This window comes from Paroedura picta, chromosome 5 (assembly GCF_049243985.1).
Source record: "Paroedura picta isolate Pp20150507F chromosome 5, Ppicta_v3.0, whole genome shotgun sequence".
Lineage (NCBI taxonomy): Eukaryota > Metazoa > Chordata > Lepidosauria > Squamata > Gekkonidae > Paroedura > Paroedura picta.
The window spans coordinates 74,903,504-74,928,756 of record NC_135373.1 but is presented as its reverse complement, the minus strand read 5'-3'; the positions used below and the strand labels follow the sequence as shown (position 1 = coordinate 74,928,756).

The following is a 25,253-nucleotide window of genomic DNA, read 5'->3' as shown; positions in this document are numbered from 1 at the left end:
AATGTTACACTAATAAATGCACAAACTAAACACTAATAAATGAACAAACTAAAAAGGGCCCAGGAACTCCTGTTTTTTTGTTACAAAAACAAAAGTCTGACAGATACTCAAGCAGCAATAGAGACTCTTCAGTCCTGGATCACTAGATCTAGAAACACAATTGTTTTTCTTGCTGTGAAGCATAAAGAAGCAACAATCAGCAGTATACTTGCCTATTCAAACAACCTTATCAAGCTCATTTCTCGATAACATGGATACAGGCTTTTTTTAAGGATTAAACTTCAGAATAATAAATTCAGTACATACCTAGGAGGTGGCTTTCCTTTTGCTTCACACTGTATTACAATGTTCTCCCTTGGGTCAATAATATAATCTTTTGGAGACTGTTGCATTATTGTTGGAGGCTGTGGCACTTTTAATGAAAATATAATTCAAAAGAAAAGAAAAATTAATTATTTTTTCAGAAGAATTAAATCCTGAATTTGTAACAAGTAGAAAAAAGTTAAAGCAAAAAAGTTAAAACAAAATAACAAAAAGAGTGATGACAACCATAATTGCAGCTGCAATCATGAATAAATGTTCATGGAAGTAACATGTCCTAAAATCAATGAAGGATCATTCCAAGGTACGCCTGGAAAGCTGCAGCCTAAGTTGACAAAACCAAACCCTTTACTCCATTAATTTTATTCACAATGCAGCATTAAGCCATCTGTACATCGAGTAATACTGCTTAACATTTCAGCTTCAAATCTTTTCTTATTATTTATTCATTTAATTTATATAGTACCCCAACTGCTTATATCAAAAACTTTTCACAAACAAATGCTCTTGCACTGAAATAACCAATACAACATGAAAACACTGCACTGCCAAATACCACTCCTTCTTTACATTACAACTCTGTAAGCCAAGCTTCTCATTATAAGCATTCCGCTGTTAATTACCAATTGGTTTGGAAGGCCATGCAACTCCATAAAAACAAAAAGAGTTACAGTTTTATATTAAAATATTTTATATGAAAATGTTTTACCATATACAGGACAGCACCCACACATTAGTAGATATTGCACTGTTGTTATATTATAGTAATTGTTCAGAACAGGGTCATTTTGTCCACAAGTAACTGGCATAGAGCATTAATATTGCCGCCAGTATTTCAATGAACTTGTGGTCTCCTAATGCACCAGTGAATTTGTTACCACAAATAGAGTTCCAATATGAACTTTAAAAGCTTTGCATTCAGAACTCATAGGGAATGGAGACTGCTGATTAATCAAATGTTCCAGACATAGAAGCTTAGTGCTCTGGCCTGGATACAACCCAGAGGAATCTGCAGTAACCAAACCCCCTTCACTGAAAACACCATGGTGTCACCCTCAGTCCTGGAAGAACTGTTCACTTCCTCTGAGCCATGGAACCATTCTAAGCAGCACACAAACAAGGAGGTCAGTTGCCCAGGACTACTTTGGCAGAGCTGGCTGCTGACAGCTCGATACAGGCTTAGAGGAAAGGAGGCACCTCAAGATTGTGTTAGCTGGCAGTACCAGCTGTCAAGAAGCCCGGCAATGGACAGAGGCAACAAGCTAGGCAGCTGCTGAGGTGGAAGCAAGACATGCATGCACTCAAAGATACAGGGGTACAGTGACTAAGTCAGAGGAGGTTGCCACTGGGTGATGCCAATTAAGAATGCCAGATGTCAGAAGCATCGAGCGGGCAGAACAGAGATGTGGAAGTGGGACACTTATGTGCCACAGATGTAGTAGCATGGTAGCTGAGGGGAAGAATCCTCTCTCAGCAATGCCAGGTAAGTGAGCATTCTGTATAATCAAGTGCCAAATAACAAAGCTTTTACCGCACATATGTCTGAACCTGCTTAAAGACGTTCAGGGCAATAGTTGTTTCTAACATACTATACAGCTTTGATCAAGGAGCTTTCATTAATGTGTTAATAAATGCCATTCTCTATAGGAATAACATCTTTCTATCCTCCTTGTAGAAAGAAATGCAATTAAAAGTCATCAAAAGTGAATTCTTCCTGTACTTATTTATTGTTTTATATATTTACTTTATATCCTTCTTTTATCCACAATGGGGACCCAAAGCAGCTAACATCATTCTTGTTTCCTGTTTTATTCTCACAACAACCATGTGAGGTAGCTTAGGCTGAGAATGTGTGACTAGCACAAGGTCACCCAGTAAGCTGCCGTGGTCAAGTGGGTATTCAAATCAAGTCCTCCCAGATCCTAGTCCAACACTTCCAATACCTCAATAAGTGGTTCTCTTAGCCATCCCCTTTTAAGTAGTATTTACAACAGCCAGCATAGATAAATACCATCTGAAGACAGAATAAGATCCAATTTGTTGCAAAAAATACTATGACCAAAGCTAGGTCATGTCTGAGAAAACAGCCTAGAAAACTGGTAGTCTAGGTTTGTGGGTACAACAGGGATTCCCAGCCAGAGTTCTGTGGACCCTCAGGGGTCCACTCCATTGGATAAAGAGCCGTTCCCCTCCTGTATTAATGAATTCAACCACAAATTAGGGAACCAGCCGCTTCCATTCCCTTTCTGCTAGCTGAGCATGAGTGAGAACTCGCATGGTTTCTGTGCCTGTGAGGGGACAGAGCCTGCATGCCTACTCCCACCTTAAACTGCCACCTGTCTCTCCCCCCTGTACTGCTTAACATGGGTGGTGATGTCCCTTCTGGTGACATGTCAGTTCTGGAGGCGTAGCAGGGCAGCATGCCCAATTGACATCACTTCCAGGGCTCCTCAAAGCCTGAAAAATTATTTCGAGTGCCCCTCCAAGGTCAAAAGGTTGGAAAATGCAGGTCTACAGTGATAAAACATTCAAAGGACTTCTATACAAATTCCTTGTGATTTCTGAAACTAAAGGAGTTTTATACAAAACAATCCCCAAGGAGAGCCCAGCTGCTTTGATGAAGACAGCTTGGATTTCCTTACTTTAGGGCCCACGCCCATTTACTCCTACTAAAGTGGTGGAAGAAAAAACTCTTCTGCAGACTTTTTTAAGCCATCAGTGCTTTAACTCTGCTACATTTTCTGTCTTCATACAGGTACGCTTTCTGCCTTTATAGTTGGTATCACTTAATATTATACTGTGCCAGATGACTTACTAGCAGAAACAATAAAGACCTAAGAGAGTAGGCTTTCCTTCAGGACACAAAAACAGATCTTTACTTGAGCAGCCCAGATGTGCTCCATGGTTCAATATCTTTTAAAGAGATCACAGCGGAGCCATGTATTTGATCAATATCAATGTAAGTAAGCTAAGGATAGCAATTTCAGCTCTGAGATTTCAGTCAATGCCTTATTCTGTCCTGACTGGGAGATATGCTAAAATCCCTTCACAATGTTTTTGTATGAGTGGGGACCCAATTCTTGAAGATCTTCCTCATTATCTATTGGACTGTGCACTCTACACAGACCCAAGGAGAAAATTTCTAAATAAAATGATTCCAGAGGAATTATCTTCAGTTCATGACAAGTTAAGATATCTGCTTTTGGACATGGATCCATTTGTGACACAAAGGGTTGCCACTTTTGCATTGGCTGCAAGAAAGATTCAAGCCGAACTTGTGGCAAATACTGTCGACTTCTTAAACAGCTGATTTGCATGGTATATGGGTTAATGCAAGTTTTATTCTTTTAGCTGACAATCATGATTGTCTTGAATTTGTCTACTGTTCTGTACTAGGCATGTGCGCTTCAGACTGCTTCATACAAATATGTTCCAAAGTGGCAAATGCCATAGATTTGTATGGCTGAATCACAGCCTTCTAAATCATCCAAATCATTATTTGGACATGTCCAAAGCTATTTGGCCATTACAGTCAATGATGTCATTAAAGTCAACGGGAATTTCTCCATTTCTGTCTTCTTTGAGACCTGGAGGGATGGGAGTTAGAATTAGAGACTCAAAACTTTCAGAGTAGCTTGAAGACACTCTTCTCTAAGGACTCCACAGGTTTCAAGAAGATTGGAACAGGGTGTCCAATTCTAGGGGCACTAAAACGTATCTTATGGTTGAAATTCAGACTCTCTAGTCTAGTCTCACTCCATTGGATACAATCAAGGATTATGCTGGTTTATGACCATAATAAATTTAACTACTACTAACTACTAGCAGGGAGGGGAGGGGAGATCTCTAACATGCAGATCTCTAACATGCAGATGCCGGGCAGGAGATTATGGGAATAAACAGGAATTACAGTTCAAGCGTCACACAGAGTTTGTGGATTTGAAAAATATTGAGGGTTAAAAGCACTCTAAGATATAAAGGTAGGGTCACACCAGATCAATCCTTCTTGCTGCTCTCTCTCTCTCTCTGTTATGGTGTTTGGTGGGCCTCCAGGTTCCCCTTGGAGGATGGCATCTCTTGACTCATAGTGGTGCTGCTATATCCCCCCCCCCCCGTCCACTTGTCAGGCATACCCTCCTCTCCAGGGGAACACAGGTGAGCTCTGTGAAGACTGTGTTGTGATTTCAGTGGGTCTCCAGTTCTCACCTGGAGACTGGCACCCAAATGTTGCTGGAGTAGTCAGCCACCACCCTCCCCTGCAGCTCTGGTATGCAACCCTTTTTTCAGGGAAGGTTATGGGAACTGTTTTCTGTGTGAAGATGAGCTTTAATTCTTGTTTATTGCCATCCTCTCCTGCCTGGAGGTGGCATCTGCTTGATAGATCTGAGAGTCCCCTCCCTGCTTTGGCAATTTACAGGTTTCCACTGTCTCTGTGGCTGGGGGGGGGGGTAAATTAGAGGCTCCAAACTGTCAGGGTAGCTTTAGGAAACTCTTCTCTGACACCCCCCCACCCAGGTGCAAGAAGATTGGACCAGGGGTCCAATTCTAGGGGCTCCCGATCCTACCTCTATTATATCCAATGATGAGAAAAACAGTCCCTCTGTTCTGATAATAAATTCTCACAGCTGGAAGTAGTGGCCCATTATGTCCTATGGTGATGATTCAAGTTCAGAATAGACAGTCTATTTTTTCTTATCATTGGATATAATGAAAGCCCCTATAATTGGACCCCCTAGTCCAATCTTTTTGAAACTGGGGGTGGGGGGGTCAGAAAAGAAGCTCTTGAAGCTACCTTGAAAGTTTAGAACCTCTAACTCAAACACCCACTCCCTTAGGCCAAGAAAGTAAGAAACCTGAAAATTCTTATTGAAGTCAATATCACCATTGAGTTTAATAGCCAAATTGCTTCAGAGACATCTGAAATGATTTGGCCAAAGCCAGTTCCGAATCATCTGATATGGAAAGCCCTTTAATGGTCCAAATCATGTTTTTCTGAACCCAAAATGATTCAAATTGTTTTGGGGGTGCACATGCTTATTCTGTGCAGTGTTACTGTGCACTTATTTGTCTGTCTGTCTGTCGGTCTGTCTGTATGTCTGTCTGTTTATTCAATTTGTATGAAACCGTCTTGAGGTGCTTCACAATAATTTACTACAAATCAATACATTAAAACCATTAAAATCAACGACTCAGTCATAATGATGGCAATTAATAACTATTCCTACACAGGTCCAGTGGATGAGAAGAAGGGAGCGGATGGATAATTGGGCATGGGTGGAACAAACTAAGGAACCAGTCCATTCTAATACTGGCTCCTTCCCCCGGGGAGAGGGGCCCGATCTTAGCCCCTGGGCCACCCCCTGGCCTCAGACAAATGCCTGGTGGAAGAGCTCCATCTTACAGGCCCTGCAGAACATTGATAGCTCTGACAGGGCCCGCAGCTCTTCAGGGAGCTCATTCCACCAGGTAGGGGCCAGGACTAAGAAAGCCCTGGCCCTTATCGAGGCCAGGCATGCCTCCTGGGATCATCAGCAGATTCTTTCCCGCAGAGCAAAGTGACCTGCGGTGGGCATAATGAGGTAGGCGGTCCCTCAAGTAGGCACGTAATCTTGCAATGCCCTATGGCCTAATGTAATAAACTTTGTACTGTCCTGTACTGTCCAAGGCAAAAAAAAAAAAAAAGCATGGACTGTGTTCAAGTATGTGCATACAATCTCTGGATTGCAGTATAAGCCAAAACTGATACGATAACATGGTAGGGATCTGAACCTCTAGCAGCATTAGTTCCCCTGCTATAAAACTATACTTTTATTGCCCAGTTCAAAAGTTTACAAATTATATGCTTTGATCCTTTACCTTGTGGAGGGGGAAATTCCAACATTAACAAAATCCCATTTGTATCCCCATTTCTTATACAAGAAAAGAGATAGCAGGATGGAAGAGAACAGAAATTAAGAATTTCACCCTGCTGCCTAGTCTAGCACCTTCATTCAAATAGGTGAGGGAATAAGAGTGTGTTAAAGTCAAATGGATCTTGTATTTGAGGAAGGAACAATGGGATCATGAAAGAGTCACTATTTTGGAAGGAAACTGTTAATTTCCATAGTGTATATTTGAAGATGGATAAATATACATATGGGTTTGAAAACACAAATTAAGAATACATGCCTGGAAATCATGAAAACCAAAGGAAAAGTTAGCAGAACACACTATGCTGTGTACAGATGGCTATTTCTCTGGACCAACAAGAATGAAGTTTCACTTATGGATATTGCAACACTCATCCAACTTAACTGTAAAATGAAAGAAAGCCGCACAGGAAAATGCTTCAACTGCAATGGTTTATCTTTATTCCAACTGCATAGGGAATTTATCTCAAGCAGGTACTAATAGTCAATTCCCCTTATTAAAAACCAGGCTTACAAACATTCTAAAATATTCAAAACTACTGAGAGAGATCTCCCCCACACAGAAGCTCATGAGCACTTCTGTGAAAATGGCAAGTACTAAACAAAAATATAAAATGAATAAATAAACAAATAAAAACCCATTCCAAAATTACCAAACATTAGTTGTTATGGTGTCTACACTATCAGGTTAAAATAATCATCTGCACACAGCATTATATTATAGGTTGCCAACTCCAGGCTGGGAAATACCTGGAGATTTGGGGAGTGCAAGACAGGGCTTGGGGATCGGAGGGACTTCAATAGAGTAAAATTTCAAAGCAGCCATTTTCTCCAGGTGAATGTCTCTGCAACCTTAAAATCAATTGTAAATCCAAGAAATCTCCAGCTGTCACCTGGAGGTTGGCAACCCTATTTAGTATGAGCACACGATTGTATAAAAGACACACATTTGGTCTTCACACACAATGCACACAACAGAATTTTCATTTGGGGCAGCACTTACATTCTTCAAGAAGTTTTGCTTTTTCCCCCCCATCAGATTCAGCAGGTGAATTGCAATTATGGATTAAAGAAAATTATTTGTTAGTATGAAGTAAAAGTGAAATATTAAAAAGTACTGAAAAAAACATCCTAGTTATCTGCATTAAAGATTTTTTATAAATGCCTAGCATTCCAGTACTAGATATACTGAATTTTTTTTTTTAATGTCAGGAGTTGGTGTAGCTTGTGAGGAATCTTTATCAAATGCTGACTTTTCAAGTTCAAGAACTGCATGTCAGTTGGGACTTGCATTATCCAGTAAAGGATAATGCAAGTCCCAAGGGGAGAATAAATTAATGTAATTCATTGTTTTCACACTAGAGTCAAAATTATTACATATATATTTATGGAAGATGAACTAAACATCTAAGACTGTTGTGCAGTTTTTAGTTGTACTGTTACATTATTGCCAAACTATTTACTCTGATTTTTTAGAATAAATCTGCTAATCTCAACAGTAGCATTTGTAATTTACGCAATAGAAATATGGCAAATCCCCCACGCCCTTTTTCTGGTTTTATAGATCTTAGAAATGGGGGGGGGGGATCTACAATGGATTACTAAGTAATTTGCTCTTGGAGATTTAAAACTGAGTCTGCAAGTCAAAGGAATTTACACAGAAAAATGAATATTGCCAGTGCAATGTGATCTCCCTTTTTTATGCAACTAATCCTGCTCCAGAAGATGCAAGCCACTATTCAATCTAAAATGCAGTTTGTGGTCTTTTTACCCTCTAGGCTTCTTGTTTGGGTGGTATCCTCAGAAAGTTTCTCCTCCTTATTCCTCTATCCATATAACAGGCAAAATTTTAAAACCTGTGCAATGATGTTAATTTCTTTCAGAATAAGAACAAAATCTAAGCCTCAGCTATTATTTAATGTACATTTTCATATTTATCTAAAGTTACTATTACATCCAAAATCCCATTAACTAAGTTTGCAAAACAATCTTTTTCTCCTTCCAGCAAACTCCTGTGCCTGAAAGTCAGGAAACTATTCTAAACAATATGCCATGCAGTGTGGAAGACCACCGCAAGAAGGGGAAACTATACGAAATTGACTCCCTAATATACACCTGGCTTCTACAAATAGCTTCTAAGAGCTAGGACTAATATTGATTGTATATGTTCATGCCTCCCAAGTACTCAGCTTGTATTTGTAGACAATTTATTGCAAACATCATCACAAAGCACAAACTAGATATGACAGTGGTGTACCCATTGTGTTTAAATCCAGGTCTGCCATAATCACAAAATAAATAAGGCATATGAGAGAAAAGAGCTTAACAAATCCTACCCAGCCATTTGCCTTCTTATAGCCTCTTTCTCCAAGGGCTTAACAAAGTGCTAAGAGAGAGCGTGGGGAGATAAGCCATGGACAAGGAAAGGGCTGGCATCCCCTGTCAGGAATACTGGCTCAAAAAAAAGTAGAATTCCATCATCTGCTTTCAATACGATTGGAGAACTCAGGCTGCCAAGAAATGAATGTGTTACCTTCATGTCTTGTATAACTCTATAAGTCTGAGCAGGTCACAGGGACCATAATAATCCAGGTCTATTATATCTATACTGCCTTTCAGTTAGCTTTTGGGCCCAGTTAATGTGCCAATATTGATGATTGACCTTTAAGACTTGGGGACAGCATATCTTAAGGTTTCTCCATATTCAAATTAACCTAGCCAACTACTATGGTCATTTTCAGGGGTTCTGCTTTGGGTGCCAATCCAAGAAAAAGCCTTCTTGGTCTTGGCATTATAACTATGGAATCCCCTCTCTAGGGATATTCATTTGTCCTATCACCTGGAGGTGGAGACTTTTTCTGCCTTGTTTAGTCTTCCCTCACTGATTCATCTTCCTGTCTGTTTTTGTTTGTTTAATTGGTGTTCTGATTTATATTCATATACTTTAAAAGCTGTTTAATGTTCTTGATTGTTTACTGCCTTGGGTATCCTAAAACAGCATAAAAATAAGTTGAAAGACAGAATAAAAATGTTTTAAATTAATAAAAAATAATGCTGATTTCTCCAAGAAGACGAATTCTGGGAAAGGCTACCTCTGAAATGCCAATAACTAAGAGACGTGGGAACATGAAAAGGTGCATACTAACAGAAGCAGTTTTTAAAACCATATAATAAATTTTGTTTTATAGTGTGATTTTTAGTTGTCAAGATTTTTTTTCTGGTAATCTGGCTTATAAATTCACCATTGTTTATTTATTTATATCCATATTCTTAGCCACTTATTGTTTCTTTAAGCTAAAAACTGTTAATACTTACGATCAGGAGGTACTTCCAGTGCAATACTAATTTGGCAAAGAAATAAAACCAAGGGAATTCTGCTTGCATAGATATTGCTCCTTTCCATCCTTATTCCAAGAGTCACTGAAATTAATGCAAGCTTAACTTTTGCTTAATATCAAAACAGATTTTGGGAAGCAGTTGTGTGAATAAAGTTGTGCAATCTGGAAAAGAAGTAATGCCAAACCATAAAGAATTGAATACTATGAACAAACAATCATACTACTATGATGCTTATACTGCAACTTCTTCAATCATTATAAAACTGAATTCACCTGATATTTGCATGTAAATTGTACTGAGCAATAATTGTGCACATACATTTTTCCCTACATGAATAACTTCTGTGTAATCTTCTGTAAGGCCCATTATGCACGGCCGACGAAACGGCGATTTCGGGTCACATGGAAAACGTGGAGGGGGAAGACGCGACGCATACCGGTTATACACGGGGCGGGGCGCGACGGCGGCAAAACCCAGAGTAACCGATTATGCACGCGCCGATCCAGGCGCCGCTTCTGGTTGCGCCCCGCTCACCCGGAAGCTGCGCTTTCTTCCGCGTTTCACTGACGCGGCTTTTTCGGCGGCATGCACCGAAGCTGCAGCCGGTTGCAGCCGGCTCCGTGCGTTATCCGTGATTTTAGTCCACCCCGAATGTGCGCTAAAACCCCCGTGCATAATGGGTCTAACTGTGGAACAGAAGTACCATAGGACTGCAGAGAACAGGAAGTTCCATTTTCAGTCCTCTGCACTGAATATTTATTTATTTATTTATTTAAGAAATTATACCATCATGTTATGGTGATGCTCTAACCAGAAAAATAAAATTAAGAAGTTATATAAACCAGCATGAGAAAAAGCATGAAGAGCTACAATGGAAGAAAGGAGAAAAGGGGAGTGTGGGGTGCTCCCATTCAAATTGTCTGAGTCTTTATACAACTTTAATTCATTCAATTTTTGAGAAAAAGTATCATCTAATATAACTATTTATATATTGCCTTATTAAAATTTGCAGGCTAAGATGTCTGATCATTAAATAAAATTCTTTAATGAACCATAGTCTGGAACATTTATTAAATAAATTATAAAATTATTCCAAATTATCTTAAACTCATCTTTCTTTTTTCACCATTTAATTAATATGAATTTATATGTTAATTTTTCAAGTGCCACTATATTATTTTGTTTATCCAAGGAAATCCCTTTAACATTCTTCCAATATTGAGCACTAAGCAACCTGGCTGCTTTCATTGATAAATAAGTTGAGCAGGGCTAATTCAATGGTAGGTTTTATTTGTTCCTATTTTAGTAATCTCTGCATTTGCTATTTGCTATAACTGGAAAAAACCACCATGTATGAATAAATGTCCCTATAATTCTATTTGTGTTCATTAATGTTATTAGATAAAGAAAAGAATCTCTGCATCTGGAACCATATTTTTTTTGCTTAAACACATTTTGGACAGTACACAATGGGGATAAATGGAGAAATACCTGAGTATCAATGAAAGGTTGAAAGCGAGTTCACTTTAATTTTTTTTTACAAAAATAAAGAAGTGAAATCCCCCCCCCCATACACACACAAATACATCTTCAAATTAACTCTAGCTAACCTATTTCAATGGGAAAGGAAACAGGGGATTAGATGTCTCAACTGTCATGCATCATAATAAAGGGGGATATTTGGAATACCCTAACCTCCTTGAATAGAATATCTTAGGAGTTTTGCCATTCTTGGCCTTTTGGAGTTTAAAATAATTTGATGTAGTGCTAATTGCCAACCCTTAAAAATCTTGTCTGAAAGATGAAGCGGTAACACAAAATAGACCATTTTGGAAGAACCGACATTTTAATCATAGCAGCATGAGTAGTCACAGTGATTTCTGCTTTGCACATCTAATCAGATCTATTTTTATCTTTTCCCATATTTGTATAGTTCTATTGATACATTTTAATCACAGGGTTAGGAAAGGACATTCCATTCCGAAACTTTTATATATTAACGGTATATTTAAAGTATGAGAGGATTGGAGGGGGAATATTACATCTATAATAATAATAATAATAATAATAATAATAATAATAATAATAATAAACCTTTGTTGGCATAAAACAAGAAGAGGCAAATACAGCCGAGCAAGGTAAAAATATAATAGGATAAAATAAGCTCATATTATAAACTAAAACAGAGTTAAGCTGATTGATTAAAACATCTTGGTTCTGGCTTGATAAACAACCATTAAAAATTCAGCTACACACAATGTAGTCTCTGCAGAGAGACCACTGAGCAGGAACTGGAGTGTAGCTTCGTCATTATCTAAACCCCTGGGATGAAGTAGAGGATCGAGAAGTTTTCTGCGAAGATTCATATGAAGTTCACCATCTAAAATAATATGTGAAGTTGAGTCAGGACAGTTCGCAGAACACGGACACAATCTTTCCCACCTTGGGACATGCTGGTATCTTCCTGCTAGGACGTTCAAAGGAAGACAGGTCATTGTGGCCAGCATGAAAACTCTATGCAGGGATGGATTAATAAGATTATAAAAATAATTCACATTTTTCCCTTGATTTGATCGGATCCCCAGGGCAGTGGGAGAGGGAATATTACATCATAGCATATTAGATTCAGTAAAATTTACCCCGAGGCCAGAAATTGATATTATAAAAGTTCTACCTTTACAGAATGTATAGGTTCTGTTAAATTTATGAGAGATAAGCATATATCATTTGTGTGCATGGTTAACAGTACTTTTCTTCACAAACAACGAAATACTACAGTGCGTAAAGCCTAATATATGGGCTGGAAGGCAAAATCATGACACTCTGGCTCACTTACTTTGGCCATATCATGGGATCCAACTCAATGAAGAGAGCAATTATGCTATGACTTGTCAGTGGTAAAAGGAAACCAGGCCAACAAACAAAACAGTTATTAGATACAATCAAACTGGCCAGAGCATTATACAACTAAAAGAAGTGGCAAAGAGCCCTGTGGGGTGCATAAACAGATAAGCAGTCCTACAGATAGGTAGGACTCAGGCCGCATATAGCCTTAAAGGATAAAACCAGTACCTTAAACTTGACCCAGAAGCAGTCTGGTAACCAGTGCAGATGTTGCAGGACCAGCTGAATACGGGCCCTCCAAGATGTTCTAGTGCGGACCCTTGCAGCCGCATTTTGTACCAGCTGCAATTTCCAGGTCAAAGCCAAGGGAAGGCCCATGTAGAGTAAGTTATAGAAGTCTAAACTGGAAGTAGTCATTGCATGGATCACTGTAGCCAAGTGTTCTGAGGGCAGGTAGGGCGCTAGTAGCTGTGCTTGGTGGAGGTGAAAGATCAGTGTTCAGGCTACCTTCATGACCTGAGCCTCCATAGAAAGGGAGGCATCAAAGATCACTTCCAAATTCCTGGCAACTGCTGCAGGTGTTAATTGCACCTTGTCCAGGAATGGGAGGCAAGCTTCCTGTCCCCTTCTACCCAGACACAGGACCTCTGTCTTGGAGGGGTTAAGTTTCAGATGACTCTGCCTGAGTCATCTACCCACTACTTCCAAACAGCTGGCAAATGTATCTGGGGGGAGGGAGTCTGGCCAGCTGTCCATTAGGAGGTAGAGTTGGGTGTCATCCGCATATTGGTGACAACCCAGCCCATAGCCCTGGACCAGCTGGGCTTGAGGGTCCATATAGATGTTGAAAAGTGTGAGAGTATTGCCCCCTGTGGCACTCCACGTGGGAGCCCAAAGGGACCTGACAACTCAGCCCCCACAGCGACCCTTTTTGTCCGGTTCTGGAGAAAGGAGACTAGCCATTGCAGTGCAGTTCCCCTAATCCCAGTCCCGGTGAGGCAGTGGGCCAATCGACCACATCAAACATGGCCAACAGATCTAAAAGCACAAGAATGGCTGACCCGCCTCAGTCCAGCTGGCACCAGGTATCATTCATCAAGGTGACCAGCACAGTTTCCACCCCCTGGCCAGGACAGAAGCTAGACTGGTATGGCATGGATCAATTTCCTAAAAATCTTGACTGGTATGGATCAAGGGTTGATATAGCCAAAATGACATTATTAAATGTATTTGCAATTTCATAAAAATGCAATATCTTTCAAAAAATAACTTCAATTAACTGAATCAAAGGCTACATAGAGATCTAGAGCTATACTATTAATTCTTTTGGGGATTGGAGTCAAACAATGTGCACAGCTTTTCTAACTGTATCCAAAATAAAATACTTAGGAATCAATCCCTATTCATCTGGACTTACTAATGCGGAATACAAATTCTCAAATTGAAACCTGATATATTATTAAGATTTTAAAATTTGCATTCATCAAAAAAATTGGGCGATAAGATTCTCTAAATGTGGGAGCATCATTTTGCTTTAAAATTAATTCAGCTTCCAACCAAGAATTGGGGATCCCTTCATGATCTCGTTAAACAGATGGTTGGGATATCATTATAATGTAAAACTCTGATGGGAACCCATCTAAACCAGGTGCAGAGTCTATTTTTCATGAGTTAACTGCTACATTAATCTCTTCCAAGCTTATACTTATCCCCTAAACCAAGAATCAAGAAGGGGAAAACATGCCAATATTCATTAATCGCTAAGGATTGAATTTTAATTCCTTTATAGAGATTATTTTAAAAATTTGCAAAGGAATATCACTTGGCTTATTAACCATTGCCTCTCTTGAATTTTTAACAACCATGATCAATTTTCTTTGCTGAACTATCTTGGATGTTTTTTGCTAACAGTTTAGTCTTCAAATTCATAATACCTTTGTTTATCATACAATGATTTCAATTTTGTTCTATTAGTATCTAATAAATCTAATTCCTCTATTTTTCTCTCTAACGTTATTTTATCTAATGGGGATTCCAGTCTTTTATATATTTCTGTTAACCTAGCAATTTCAGCTCCCATATTATTAATTTATTTCATTTTTTGTTTAATATTGATACATTCTGAATACAGGACCTCTGCATCACTGCTTTCATTGCTTCCCAACAAAGAGTGGATAATACAGAAGCATCTGAATTCTCTTTAAAGTATATTTCCATTATTGTTTTAAGATGCTGCTTGTTATTGTCCATCAATTAAATTGGGTTAAATAACTATGTATGTTTTGAACTTTCTCAAATCAACTGCTGTAATGACCCAGGATTTTTACCAATCTAATCAACATTTTAAACCAGTGTAAAGCATTTTTCAGTACAAGAATCCCATAGTCTTGCAAAGGTACCATAAATTGAGGAATAGAAAGAATGCAAAAAATATGATGGATGTAACTCTGCCCATAGTTCACATAAACCATATAGGTAAATTATCTTGAGAGGACCATAAGACTTATGGAGCATGGGAGTACATCCCCTTTCTATTTTTATTAAACTCATGACAATTATGAAATATCTTTGGGGATATTCCTTGCAAATTAACATTCATATCCCCCTTATTAATTTTATAAGAAAAAAATTCCAATTTCCTAAAAACCTTGACAGCAAAATCCAATTGGCTATAATTTGTGATGCAAGGGTAACTACTTGGGAAGCTTCAAGTGTACCTTCTACAAAATTAAATCTACCATTACAATCTCTCAAAATCCTTTAGGGTTTAAAATCAATCTGAATGTACTAGAATCACAACACCTCAGCTTTTTGTAGATCCAGGTGCCACAAATTTATTTTCCCAATCTGGGATGAAAGTATATGTTTGCTTGCGTTGATGTGCTGCTTACAAAAAATAAAATACCTGCATTTAAAGTATACTCCAGTCCTGGCCCCTTTTTATGGAATCAGCTGAGTCTTTAACATTCAAGTATCTTGCCAATGAATTAATATTACTATTCCCTATATAATTAGACATGGATATCAAGATCAAGACAGAGGAAGCACAGAAGAAACAAAAAGAACACACACACACAAAAACATAATAGAGAGAACAAACACTCAGGTGACATTGTGAACTGTCCTCCAATATTGTTAACTGTTCACTTCTAAATTGCAACTCTGAAATGAAACAATGGTCCTTACAGCAATAAACCCCAAATTATTTTTGGTTGTTATGCAAACAGACATCTAAAATGCAACCATGTTGAAAACAATTCAAAGTATCCTACATAGTTGTAGTGAATTTTTCTCTGTCAACATTATTTTTGGCCTGCTCCCTGCTGAGAGTCCACAACTGCATGTTAAAAAGGTCTGAAACTTTAAGCTCCTATGTATATATATTTCATTTGTTATACTTCTCTCTGACGAAGAGTGCTTGCACTCGAAAGCTCACGCCTTGAATAAATCTTTGTTGGTCTTAAAGGTGCTACTGGACTCTGATTTTATTGTGTTCTCTCTACCAATTTATTCTTAGGGTGGAAGGGAAAAAATCCTGACAGGCCAAATGGACATCTCAGTCAGGTCTTCCTCATTCCAGGTCCAACACTAACCACGACACCATCCTTACTCTCATACATAATATACAACGTTTACAAATGTTACAGTCAAAACTCCGCACAGATAGCTTAATGAGAGGGACAAAGCTTTTGAAAGTATACTCTGCATCTGTTCACTTCTAAATTGCAACTCTGAAATGAAACAATGGTCCTTACAGCAATAAACCCCAAATTATTTTGGTTGTTATGCAGACAGACATCTAAAATGCAACCATGTTGAAAACAATTCAAAGTATCCTACATAGTTGTAGTGAATTTTTCTCTGTCAACATTATTTTTGGCCTGCTCCCTGCTGAGAGTCCACAACTGCATGTTAAAAAGGTCTGAAACTTTAAGCTCCTATGTATATATATTTCATTTGTTATACTTCTCTCTGACGAAGAGTGCTTGCACTCGAAAGCTCACGCCTTGAATAAATCTTTGTTGGTCTTAAAGGTGCTACTGGACTCTGATTTTATTGTGTTCTCTCTACCAATTTATTCTTAGGGTGGAAGGGAAAAAATCCTGACAGGCCAAATGGACATCTCAGTCAGGTCTTCCTCATTCCAGGTCCAACACTAACCACGACACCATCCTTACTCTCATACATAATATACAACGTTTACAAATGTTACAGTCAAAACTCCGCACAGATAGCTTAATGAGAGGGACAAAGCTTTTGAAAGTATGCTCTGCATCTATTATTTTAGTAATCCTTAAATCTCCCCTATGAAGCCAGTCACTATTTTTATCTCCTTATTGCAGATATGCAGCTGTGGCTGAAACACAGTGGCTTCCAGCAGTTTAGGCATATGTAATCCACAAATGATGAAGATTTCTGGACTGTGCAGCTGCAAGTTTCCTTGGTAACAGTCAAACATCTAACCCACTGAATCATCTCTATTCACATTACCTGTTTTTCATTATCCCTAGCACAATGATCTGAATATAAATCTACTCTTACCTTGTCATTTTAATAAACACAAAGGTATGTCACTATGTGATATTAGGGAAAGTATTAAAGAATATGAATGTTGAACTTGCAGCACTTAGTATTAAGTGTCATGCTTTATAAACATAAAATAATGAAATACTTCAACTGATTCACTATATGAATTCAGCATTTTCAGGATGAATTGTGACAACATAAAAGCAATAAAGAGTTCAGTTTCTGCCAAACAAAACAGTTTTACACACTATAATAGACTAGGGGAAAAGCCCATTTATGAAAATGGGCAGAGGTGGGGCATTGGGGGACGTCCTCTCCCCGCCCATTGGTGGTCTCGGGGTGGGTGGCAGCCGTGGGTGTCAGGCAGGGAAGCGGTGTGGCTAGTGCCAGGGGGCAGCGCAGGTGACAGGACGGGTAGGGTGCATGGGTGGTAGTCTGGCCATGCGTGCTGGTAGTCCGGCCATATGTGCTGTAGCATGGGGGCAGGGCCGCGGTGGGCTGTGGAACCAGGCATGTGCGTGAGTCCGCGCATGCCTGGTTCATTGCAGCACCATAGTGGTGTCCGCACAGGCCGCGCAGCCTAGGGACGGCACTGGTAAAAGGGAAGGAAAGGGCCAGCACGACGGGACGATGGAGAGAAGGTGAGTAGGGGCTCTGGGAGTGGGGATTGACTGGGGAAAGGGGCGGTAGGGTGAGAGGCATCCGGTGGGTGTGGGGGCATCATGGTGGCGGCATGGGAAGGGGTCTGGGGAGGGCAGGGAGTGAGTGTGTGTGTGTGTGGCTGCGTGTCGCTTCAGAAGCTGTGGTGGCTCGGGAAGGGGTCTGGAGAGGCTGGGGGGGTTGGAGGCTGCGGGCGGGTATGTGAGTGTGGCTGTGTGCAGTGTTGGAAGCGGCGGCTCGGGAAGGGGTCTAGGGAGGCTGGGGGGTTAGGAGGTGGCGGGCGGGTGTGTGTGGCCCTTGAATGTGAGTGTGGCCACTTGGCCCTTGAGTGGCACTCGGAGGGGTGAATCAAGAGCCGCTTCACAGCTCCTGATTCACCCCTCTGAGTTTTTATCATGGACAGGGCCCGCCCTAACTCCTTCCCATTAGCCCATAGGGCTTTATTTTATCTGCTCCGCAGGAGTGGTTAAAGATAGTCATCAGTCTCCCAATACAAATCCTTTAAAGCAGGGGTAGTCAGCCTGTGGTCCTCCAGATGTCCATGGACTACAATTTCCATGAGCTTGTGGGAATTGTAGTCCATGAACATCTGGAGGACCACAGGTTGACTCCCCCTGCATTAAAGCATCACCTTCCCTTAAATGGCAACATGAGAAAACAAAGATGCATTTAATTATTTTAGGACACCATCATTTAGGTAAGAAAAAAGTGGGGGTTCATGATAAACTTGCTAACAGCGGCAGATACACAATCTTTAACATAACATAATTACAGAACCACAGGATCAAATGGCCAATTTATAACACGTACCATACAATTTTGTCCCCCAAAGTTTCTGTTTTAGAATAACTCCAAAGAACAAGGGATAAATTTGTCTGACTCATAACATCTCCAAGTCCTATTTGGGAATACCTAGAAATTTGGGGTTGGAAACCAAGGAGAGTGGAAAATGAAGGAGAGACCCCAGTAAGACCCCATATATATATAAATCCCTCCCCAATGTTGTAATACAATGGTAATGGTAATGTAACAAAATTTTGTTTTTACTGTAGATGTCTTAAATATTGATTGTAAACTGGATTGTAAAGAATTTGTGGCCCTAAAACCAGGAAATATAAAAACAGAATATATAATTTTATTTATATGTAAAGTCTAACTTGTAAACTTTACTTCTCATTTGAATCAACAATATCACAGTTATTGAGATGCTTTGTCAACTCTAATTGGTCTTGGTCTTAGAATTTTGCTTGATAAAAGACTGTAGGCTTCTCTAAAAATTATTCTGAAATTAATCTCTGATCTTTTATCATCTTGATTTATTTGAATATATATTGGAAAACACATTAAGCATGAAATATATGCCTTGGATTTTATTCATGAATGTAGATGATACTTTTTGAGTAGGCATTTCCTATTTCTGTGAAAAACTTACTATATTTAATTTGTCCTTCTACCTCCAAGCTTTATTTGAATACTGCTCCATTAATATCAATATATAAATTTCCATTTAATAGCATATGAATGTATCCATAAAATTAGAAATATAAGCCTGAAAATTCTGTAAATGATTTTATTTATTTTCACTAAGAATAAATTAAAATTATAGCACTATCTTTGAGAAATATAAAACAAACCGTATGAACCCACATATGCACTGACATAATTAAAAAAGATCTGAATGGTTAATGTTGCCCACATAGTTTAATTATTCTTGTACACACTACAACCAAGTTCAATAGAACCATCTAGAATCAGCTCCCATGATTATTGGTGAGGATTTGATTTGTTAGGATCACACATTGTGAAAAGAGTCTCAAACATTGATCATATGAGACTATGTATACTGAAGATACAAACAATTCCTTAGATGTAAATGATGTCTATGTAAGACAGTGATCCTGAATAACTATAAGCTATTCGTACAATAAGCAAGTGCCTAATCACTGGGAACAAGATCCTTATGGGATGATCCTAAACCAATCCCCCTAAACCCATCAAACTCCACAGATTTAAAATATAAATCCTAAATATAATTCTATTTAGGATTACTCTGTTTCTTCACTGAAACATCAGGAATCATTCTCCATTTCAAAGACTCTTACAAACTTTTTAAATTGGCCATGTATTTCACACTAACCCTGCAGATTTCTTTTAAACTAATTTTAGAAGTGCAATATATGTTTGATTTTTTAATTACTTTAGTTTGAAAATCTGAGCACAAACATAATACTAAATTGAACCAAAAAATTCATTGAAATTCTAATTGTGTTCAGTGTTAGCGTGTCAACATGTGAATAGTTTTCATGTAAAATCAAACAAGAAAAATTAAATCATTTCATGTGAAAAATCAAACAAATACTACTTTGAGATAATAGGTTATACATTTTCCTGGGTCTTCAGTAAGAAATTGGACTTTTTGGCTTATACAATAATACTCTTTGCCAAAGCCTTTGGTTTAATTATTAGCCAAAGGAAGTAAACCAACGTGTGAAATATTTGTGCCAAATTAATTGTGTTATTTGTTATGAGCTCTAACACCATGAAACATCCTTTAAGCCATTTTCCCTTTAGAAAGTCTGGAATTTTCCCAGTGACATTTTAAACACTTCCTGGCCAAAACAGCTGATTGGTACAGACTTCAGAATAGCAACTGCCAAGTAAACCACACAATATAATACATCACCCTTTGCCCCTACTAAATTTCTGTTTTTCATGGAAGAGGGCTAAAATTGCAAGCTGTTTCATAGAAGAGGGCTAAAATTGCAAGCTGTTTCTTATAAAAATTACTTTTGGTTATTTTTTTAATATCTGGCCCCTTTAACTAATTAGTTACACCTGGAACTGCTTGCTTCTGTATAAATGCTAATTGGTGTTAGCCTTCCATAGGCACCTTTTGAAAATCCCATACTGTAATGAGCATCAGCCAATGTGATACACATTATTATTCTTAGTTTTATAAAGAAACTAGATATTGAAGGTGAGGATTTGATTTGTACCTTTGATATGTTTATGTTTAAATATTATTCATATATTTTTATGTATTTTTTTACATTGTAGAGCAACTACTGATGAAGACAGGCAGAAAGCAGGTAATTTAACCTTGGACCCCACTTGGGTTGACTCGAATTTGTGTTAACCTTAAATATGTAGAGAGGAAACTACTATACAACATTGCCTTTGTGGTTCCTGTTTTTGTTTGGTTGGCTGCCCAACATGCATTTGAATTTGAAAACATTCAGGAAGAACATGCCTGTCAATTTGGGATTCTTTTTGGTTTCTTCAATGTTCATGGTGCCTCCCAAAAGACACAAGTTCAGAATTCCTCTTAATTTCAGTTATTCTATGCCTGCTATATAATATGTTAGATAGATGTTAGTTTCAGATCAGATGGGTAGCCATGTTGGTCTGAAGCAGTAGAAAAAAATCTGACTTTAAGGCTAACAAAATTTTATTTAAGGTATAACCTTTTGTGAGCACACATACTTCCTCAGACATGATGGAATGGGAATTACAAGTTCACACATTTCGACAGAAGGTGAACAATGAATTAGCACACATCATAATGAAGATGTTTAACAAATATCGTAGTGAGACTGACTGAGGTAGTCTCAGAGTGGGCATTGTGCTTCCTGCAACTGACAGTACTTGAGGAATCTCAATGTCCACATCAGTAGTGTCCTATAAGAATTCATCCTCAGATTTCATGTCTTCCATAGTAGCATTAGAAGTCTCCCAGATTGTTTTGGTTCCCACAGACAGAAAACAGGCGATATGCTAGATTTGATTTTTGATACAGGGAGTGATCTGGTAACTGTGGTTCAAGCAGAACCAATGCCAGGTATGGATCATTACCTCCTTAATGCCAATTGTGGATTGTGACTCCCTTCTGCTTGAGTGAAAGGATGATGTCCAAAACTTATGGACCCAACAGGCTTCCAGATATTCTAAGAGATCTAAGTATAGGCTCTGTTGGTAATTACCCCAATACTTGAAGAAGAAGAAGAAGAAGAAGAAAAAGAAGAAGAAGAGTTGGTTCTTATATGCCGCTTTTCCCTACCCGAAGGAGGCTCAAAGTGGCTTACATTCGCCTTCCCATTCCTCTCCCCACAACAGACACCCTGTGGGGTGGGTGAGGCTGAGAGAGCCCTGATATCACTGCCCGGTCAGAACAGTTTTATCAGTGCCGTGGCGAGCCCAAGGTCACCCAGCTGGTTTCATGTGGGGTGGGGTGTTGCAGAATCGAACCCGGCATGCCAGATTAGAAGTCCTAACCACTACACCAAACTGGCTTGGGCCAAGAACTACTTCGTTGGACTTCGGGATGCCATTGATACCATCACTCCCCAGTGCCCTCTACATCATCACTCTTTCTTAGGTCCATGGTATTGAGCTGAGAGATGGAAAAGTTGCTTAGATGGCTTGAGTGAATCTAGAAACAGACCAGGGAAGAAGTGATGAGAACAGGCTGTATAGAGCCCAGATGAGGGCCTATGAGGTGGCAGTGAAGGTGGCAAAAAACTCTTATTTCTCTGCTTCCATTGCATGTTAGTTCATATCTTTTAAATCTTCTAAATTTCAACAGACACTATATGCAATTCAGTATAAAATTGTTAAAAATTGATTTTCTCATGCCTTTTAATATCACAATTTGTGACAGTTTTCTCTTCAGGCTTATTTTCTTTTTTTTGTAGCCTTGATTAAATCCTACTAACTGGACCTTGTAATCAACTTAAGTTCATTAAATATGTGCATATTTCCAAACTTTTACTAACATACTTATTTTCAATAGACATTTTGACAATAGAAGCCTATTATCTTTCAAAATATTTGTACTGGTTCAACATGTTTTGGTAATATTCCACTAACTAATGAATGAACTGACAGACAAATTTCATAATTGTATTATTAAACATGTTCCTTGAATCGCACTTCTTGCAAGTTGAACAGCAAAGAATTCATTCCAAAATGGTAAGAGCCAAAAAAAAAAAAACCCCACATGAATCATCATCATTTTGGAAACTAGACAGCATCACTATTTGAATGTCTATTCTTTTGTCATCCTAGCACTGACAATACACTATCCATTCTTTCAGCGGGCTTTAGAAACTACTGATAGTCATCAAAATTGTACGAAGCAACAAAGCGTTACAATATTACTAGACCATGTAAAATACAAAGGGACACTGAGCTACTGCAAAATAGAGTAACTGATTCCAGATTGATGACATTACCGGATAAGGTTAATATATGGACCTGCTTAGTCTTATAAATTCTGTAATGGTGCACAAATCTCACCACAAACACATTCACTTCCACATTGAAAACATGTAAAAAACAATGATTTTTTCTGAATACCACTATCTTTACACTGATTAATCATGACATGAAAGCATAAATAAATAAATAAATAAAAAGTATCTTTATTTTGTAACTATGCCATCCCTGAGTTGTAAACTGAAAGTACATCTCAAATTGTAACAGTTAAGACTCCAGAACCTGTGTACTGATTATTTTCTATTATATCTTGGCAGCAAGACCATCCCCCAATATTTTTAACAGGAAACATTAACTTTCTTTTTGATTAATTTGGGTCTATAACAATAGTCTTTCTCTCAACAGCTTATTCATCAACTAATGTCATCCAGCTTTGTTGGCTGCTGACCAAAAACTCTCCTGCTTTTGTAAAAATCACTTTAGTAATCTGTTTTGAGAGGAAGGTACCAGTTTATTCAATGTATTTTAATTTAAAATGAGATGCTTTCAACAATGATGCCAGTTTTTAAGAAATGAATTAAATTAAGGATCATGGAGCTGTATCCAAGAATCATGAGCCATTACAATTCAGACAGAGGTGAAATCTGCACAAATTTAAGAAGAACATTTCTAATAGCTCGCTTAAACATCTTTCCCTCAAATGTCACCCGAGGTAGATTTTTGAAAACCCCTCCTCAGGAGAGATACTGTTTATATGGATGTGGTGTCCCTGACACGTTGTACCATATACTTCTGGTGTGTCCTAAGTTTGAAGTATATCGTCACCTATTAGTTAATTATCTGAAGAAATTGAATTTCAGCTGTGTTAATGAGAAACATTGGATTAAGATGATACTAAATGTGAGGGATTCAGCAACTATTATAAAAGTAGCAAAGTTTTTGCTGGCAATTTTAAATGAAAATCTTTTTATGATGGATTTTACATCTGGAACTGTTTGAAATTTTCGTTTTATGCTTTGCAATTTTATTCCAATAAAGATACTGTAAATCTAAATCTGAACAATTTTCTGCCTTTCATCCACTCTCACATAAGTAAAAGTATACTTCTATGCAACAATAGCATTGATCGGTCCTGCAGTTTACAGTTCTGGGATGGCAACATTACAATATAACCTGTTGATAAAAACAAAAATAATAATGTATATAAAGGTAAAGGTAAAGGTATCCCCTGTGCAAGCACCGAGTCATGTCTGACCCTTGGGGTGACGCCCTCTAGCGTTTTCTTGGCAGACTCAATACGGGGTGGTTTGCCAGTGCCTTCCCAGTCATGACCGTTTACCCCCCAGCAAGCTGGGTACTCATTTTACCGACCTCGGAAGGATGGAAGGCTGAGTCAACCTTGAGCCGGCTGCTGGGATTGAACTCCCAGCCTTATGGGCAAAGCTTTCAGACGGCTGCCTTACCACTCTGCGCCACAAGAGGCTCTTAATAATGTATATAACCATCACCATTTCTACTGATTTATCTAGTCTGTTTTTTATTACTTTCCACACTCTTCTCTGGGTTTTTTAAAATTATTATCATGATGATGGTGGTGATGAAAAGTAAGAAGAAATATCACAGTGAGATATTTGACTGGTAGATGGTGTTCTACAATTTTAGATCCAGCCAAATTCTTTCAAATTGCAGATGTATTTTCATAGGATTCTTACTGTTCCAAGCAATATTGTCTTCTGGAACTAAGTTGGTGTTATTTGCTCAATGCCAAAGTATTTCTTGAAACTTCTAAGTGACTCTCCAGGGGATCCAAAATGACAACTAGCAGGATGGTAACCTTCTCCTAAAGTTGTTGTTGGTATTCCATTATCTTCTCCTGGACCATTTCTGCACTGATGGCTCACCCAGCCAGCATTTTTCAATAATGCCTGTTTTTAAAGTTCAGGATCGCACCCCAGACAATTTCCAAGTTCCACATTGGGAGCATATGTCCCCCTTTTCCTTTTTTTTGACACCAAATTGAGCCTAACAACTCATAGCCGCCAATGTAAAGTGCAGCTGACAGGTCTAAAAACATGAGGAGTGCCGACCCACCTCTATCCAACTGGAGCTGAAGATTATCTATCAAGATGACCAGAAACATTTCCACCCAATGGCTGAGATGGTAGGGATTAAGCCAGACTGGTAGGGATTAAGGACCAAAGTTTCCTCCATGAATGCCAGGAGCTGATCTGCCCCAGTCCTTTAAATCAGTGGTCCCCAACCAGTCTGGTGTAGTGATTAGGAGTGCGGACTTCTAATCTGGCATGCCGGGTTCGATTCTGTGCTCCCCCACATGCAACCACCTTGGGCTCGCCACAGCACTGATAAAACTGTTCTGACCGAGCAGTGATATCGGCACTCTCTCAGCCTCACCCAACTCACAGGGTGTCTGTTGTGGGG

General features: G+C 38.7%; 1 protein-coding gene across 40 annotated transcripts in view; it reads right to left on the bottom strand.

Annotated features, from left to right (window-relative positions):
• Positions 1-25,253, bottom strand: part of NRCAM (neuronal cell adhesion molecule) — a 193,182-nt gene that overhangs the window by 91,783 nt on the left and 76,146 nt on the right. For 30 of the 40 annotated variants that reach the window (XR_013231151.1, XM_077338555.1, XM_077338556.1 and 27 more), the window contains 3 exons: positions 9,546-9,730; positions 7,234-7,251; positions 307-412 (listed from right to left, as the gene is read on the bottom strand). Coding sequence is in view for 39 of the 40 variants with exons in the window: in XM_077338555.1 (XP_077194670.1) it covers positions 307-412; positions 7,234-7,251; positions 9,546-9,633 (212 nt within the window). In the remaining variant the exon portion in view is untranslated. The remainder of the gene's footprint in view (positions 1-306; positions 413-7,233; positions 7,252-9,545; positions 9,731-25,253) is intronic. The other 10 variants (XM_077338536.1, XM_077338552.1, XM_077338538.1 and 7 more) reach the window with 1 other exon arrangement.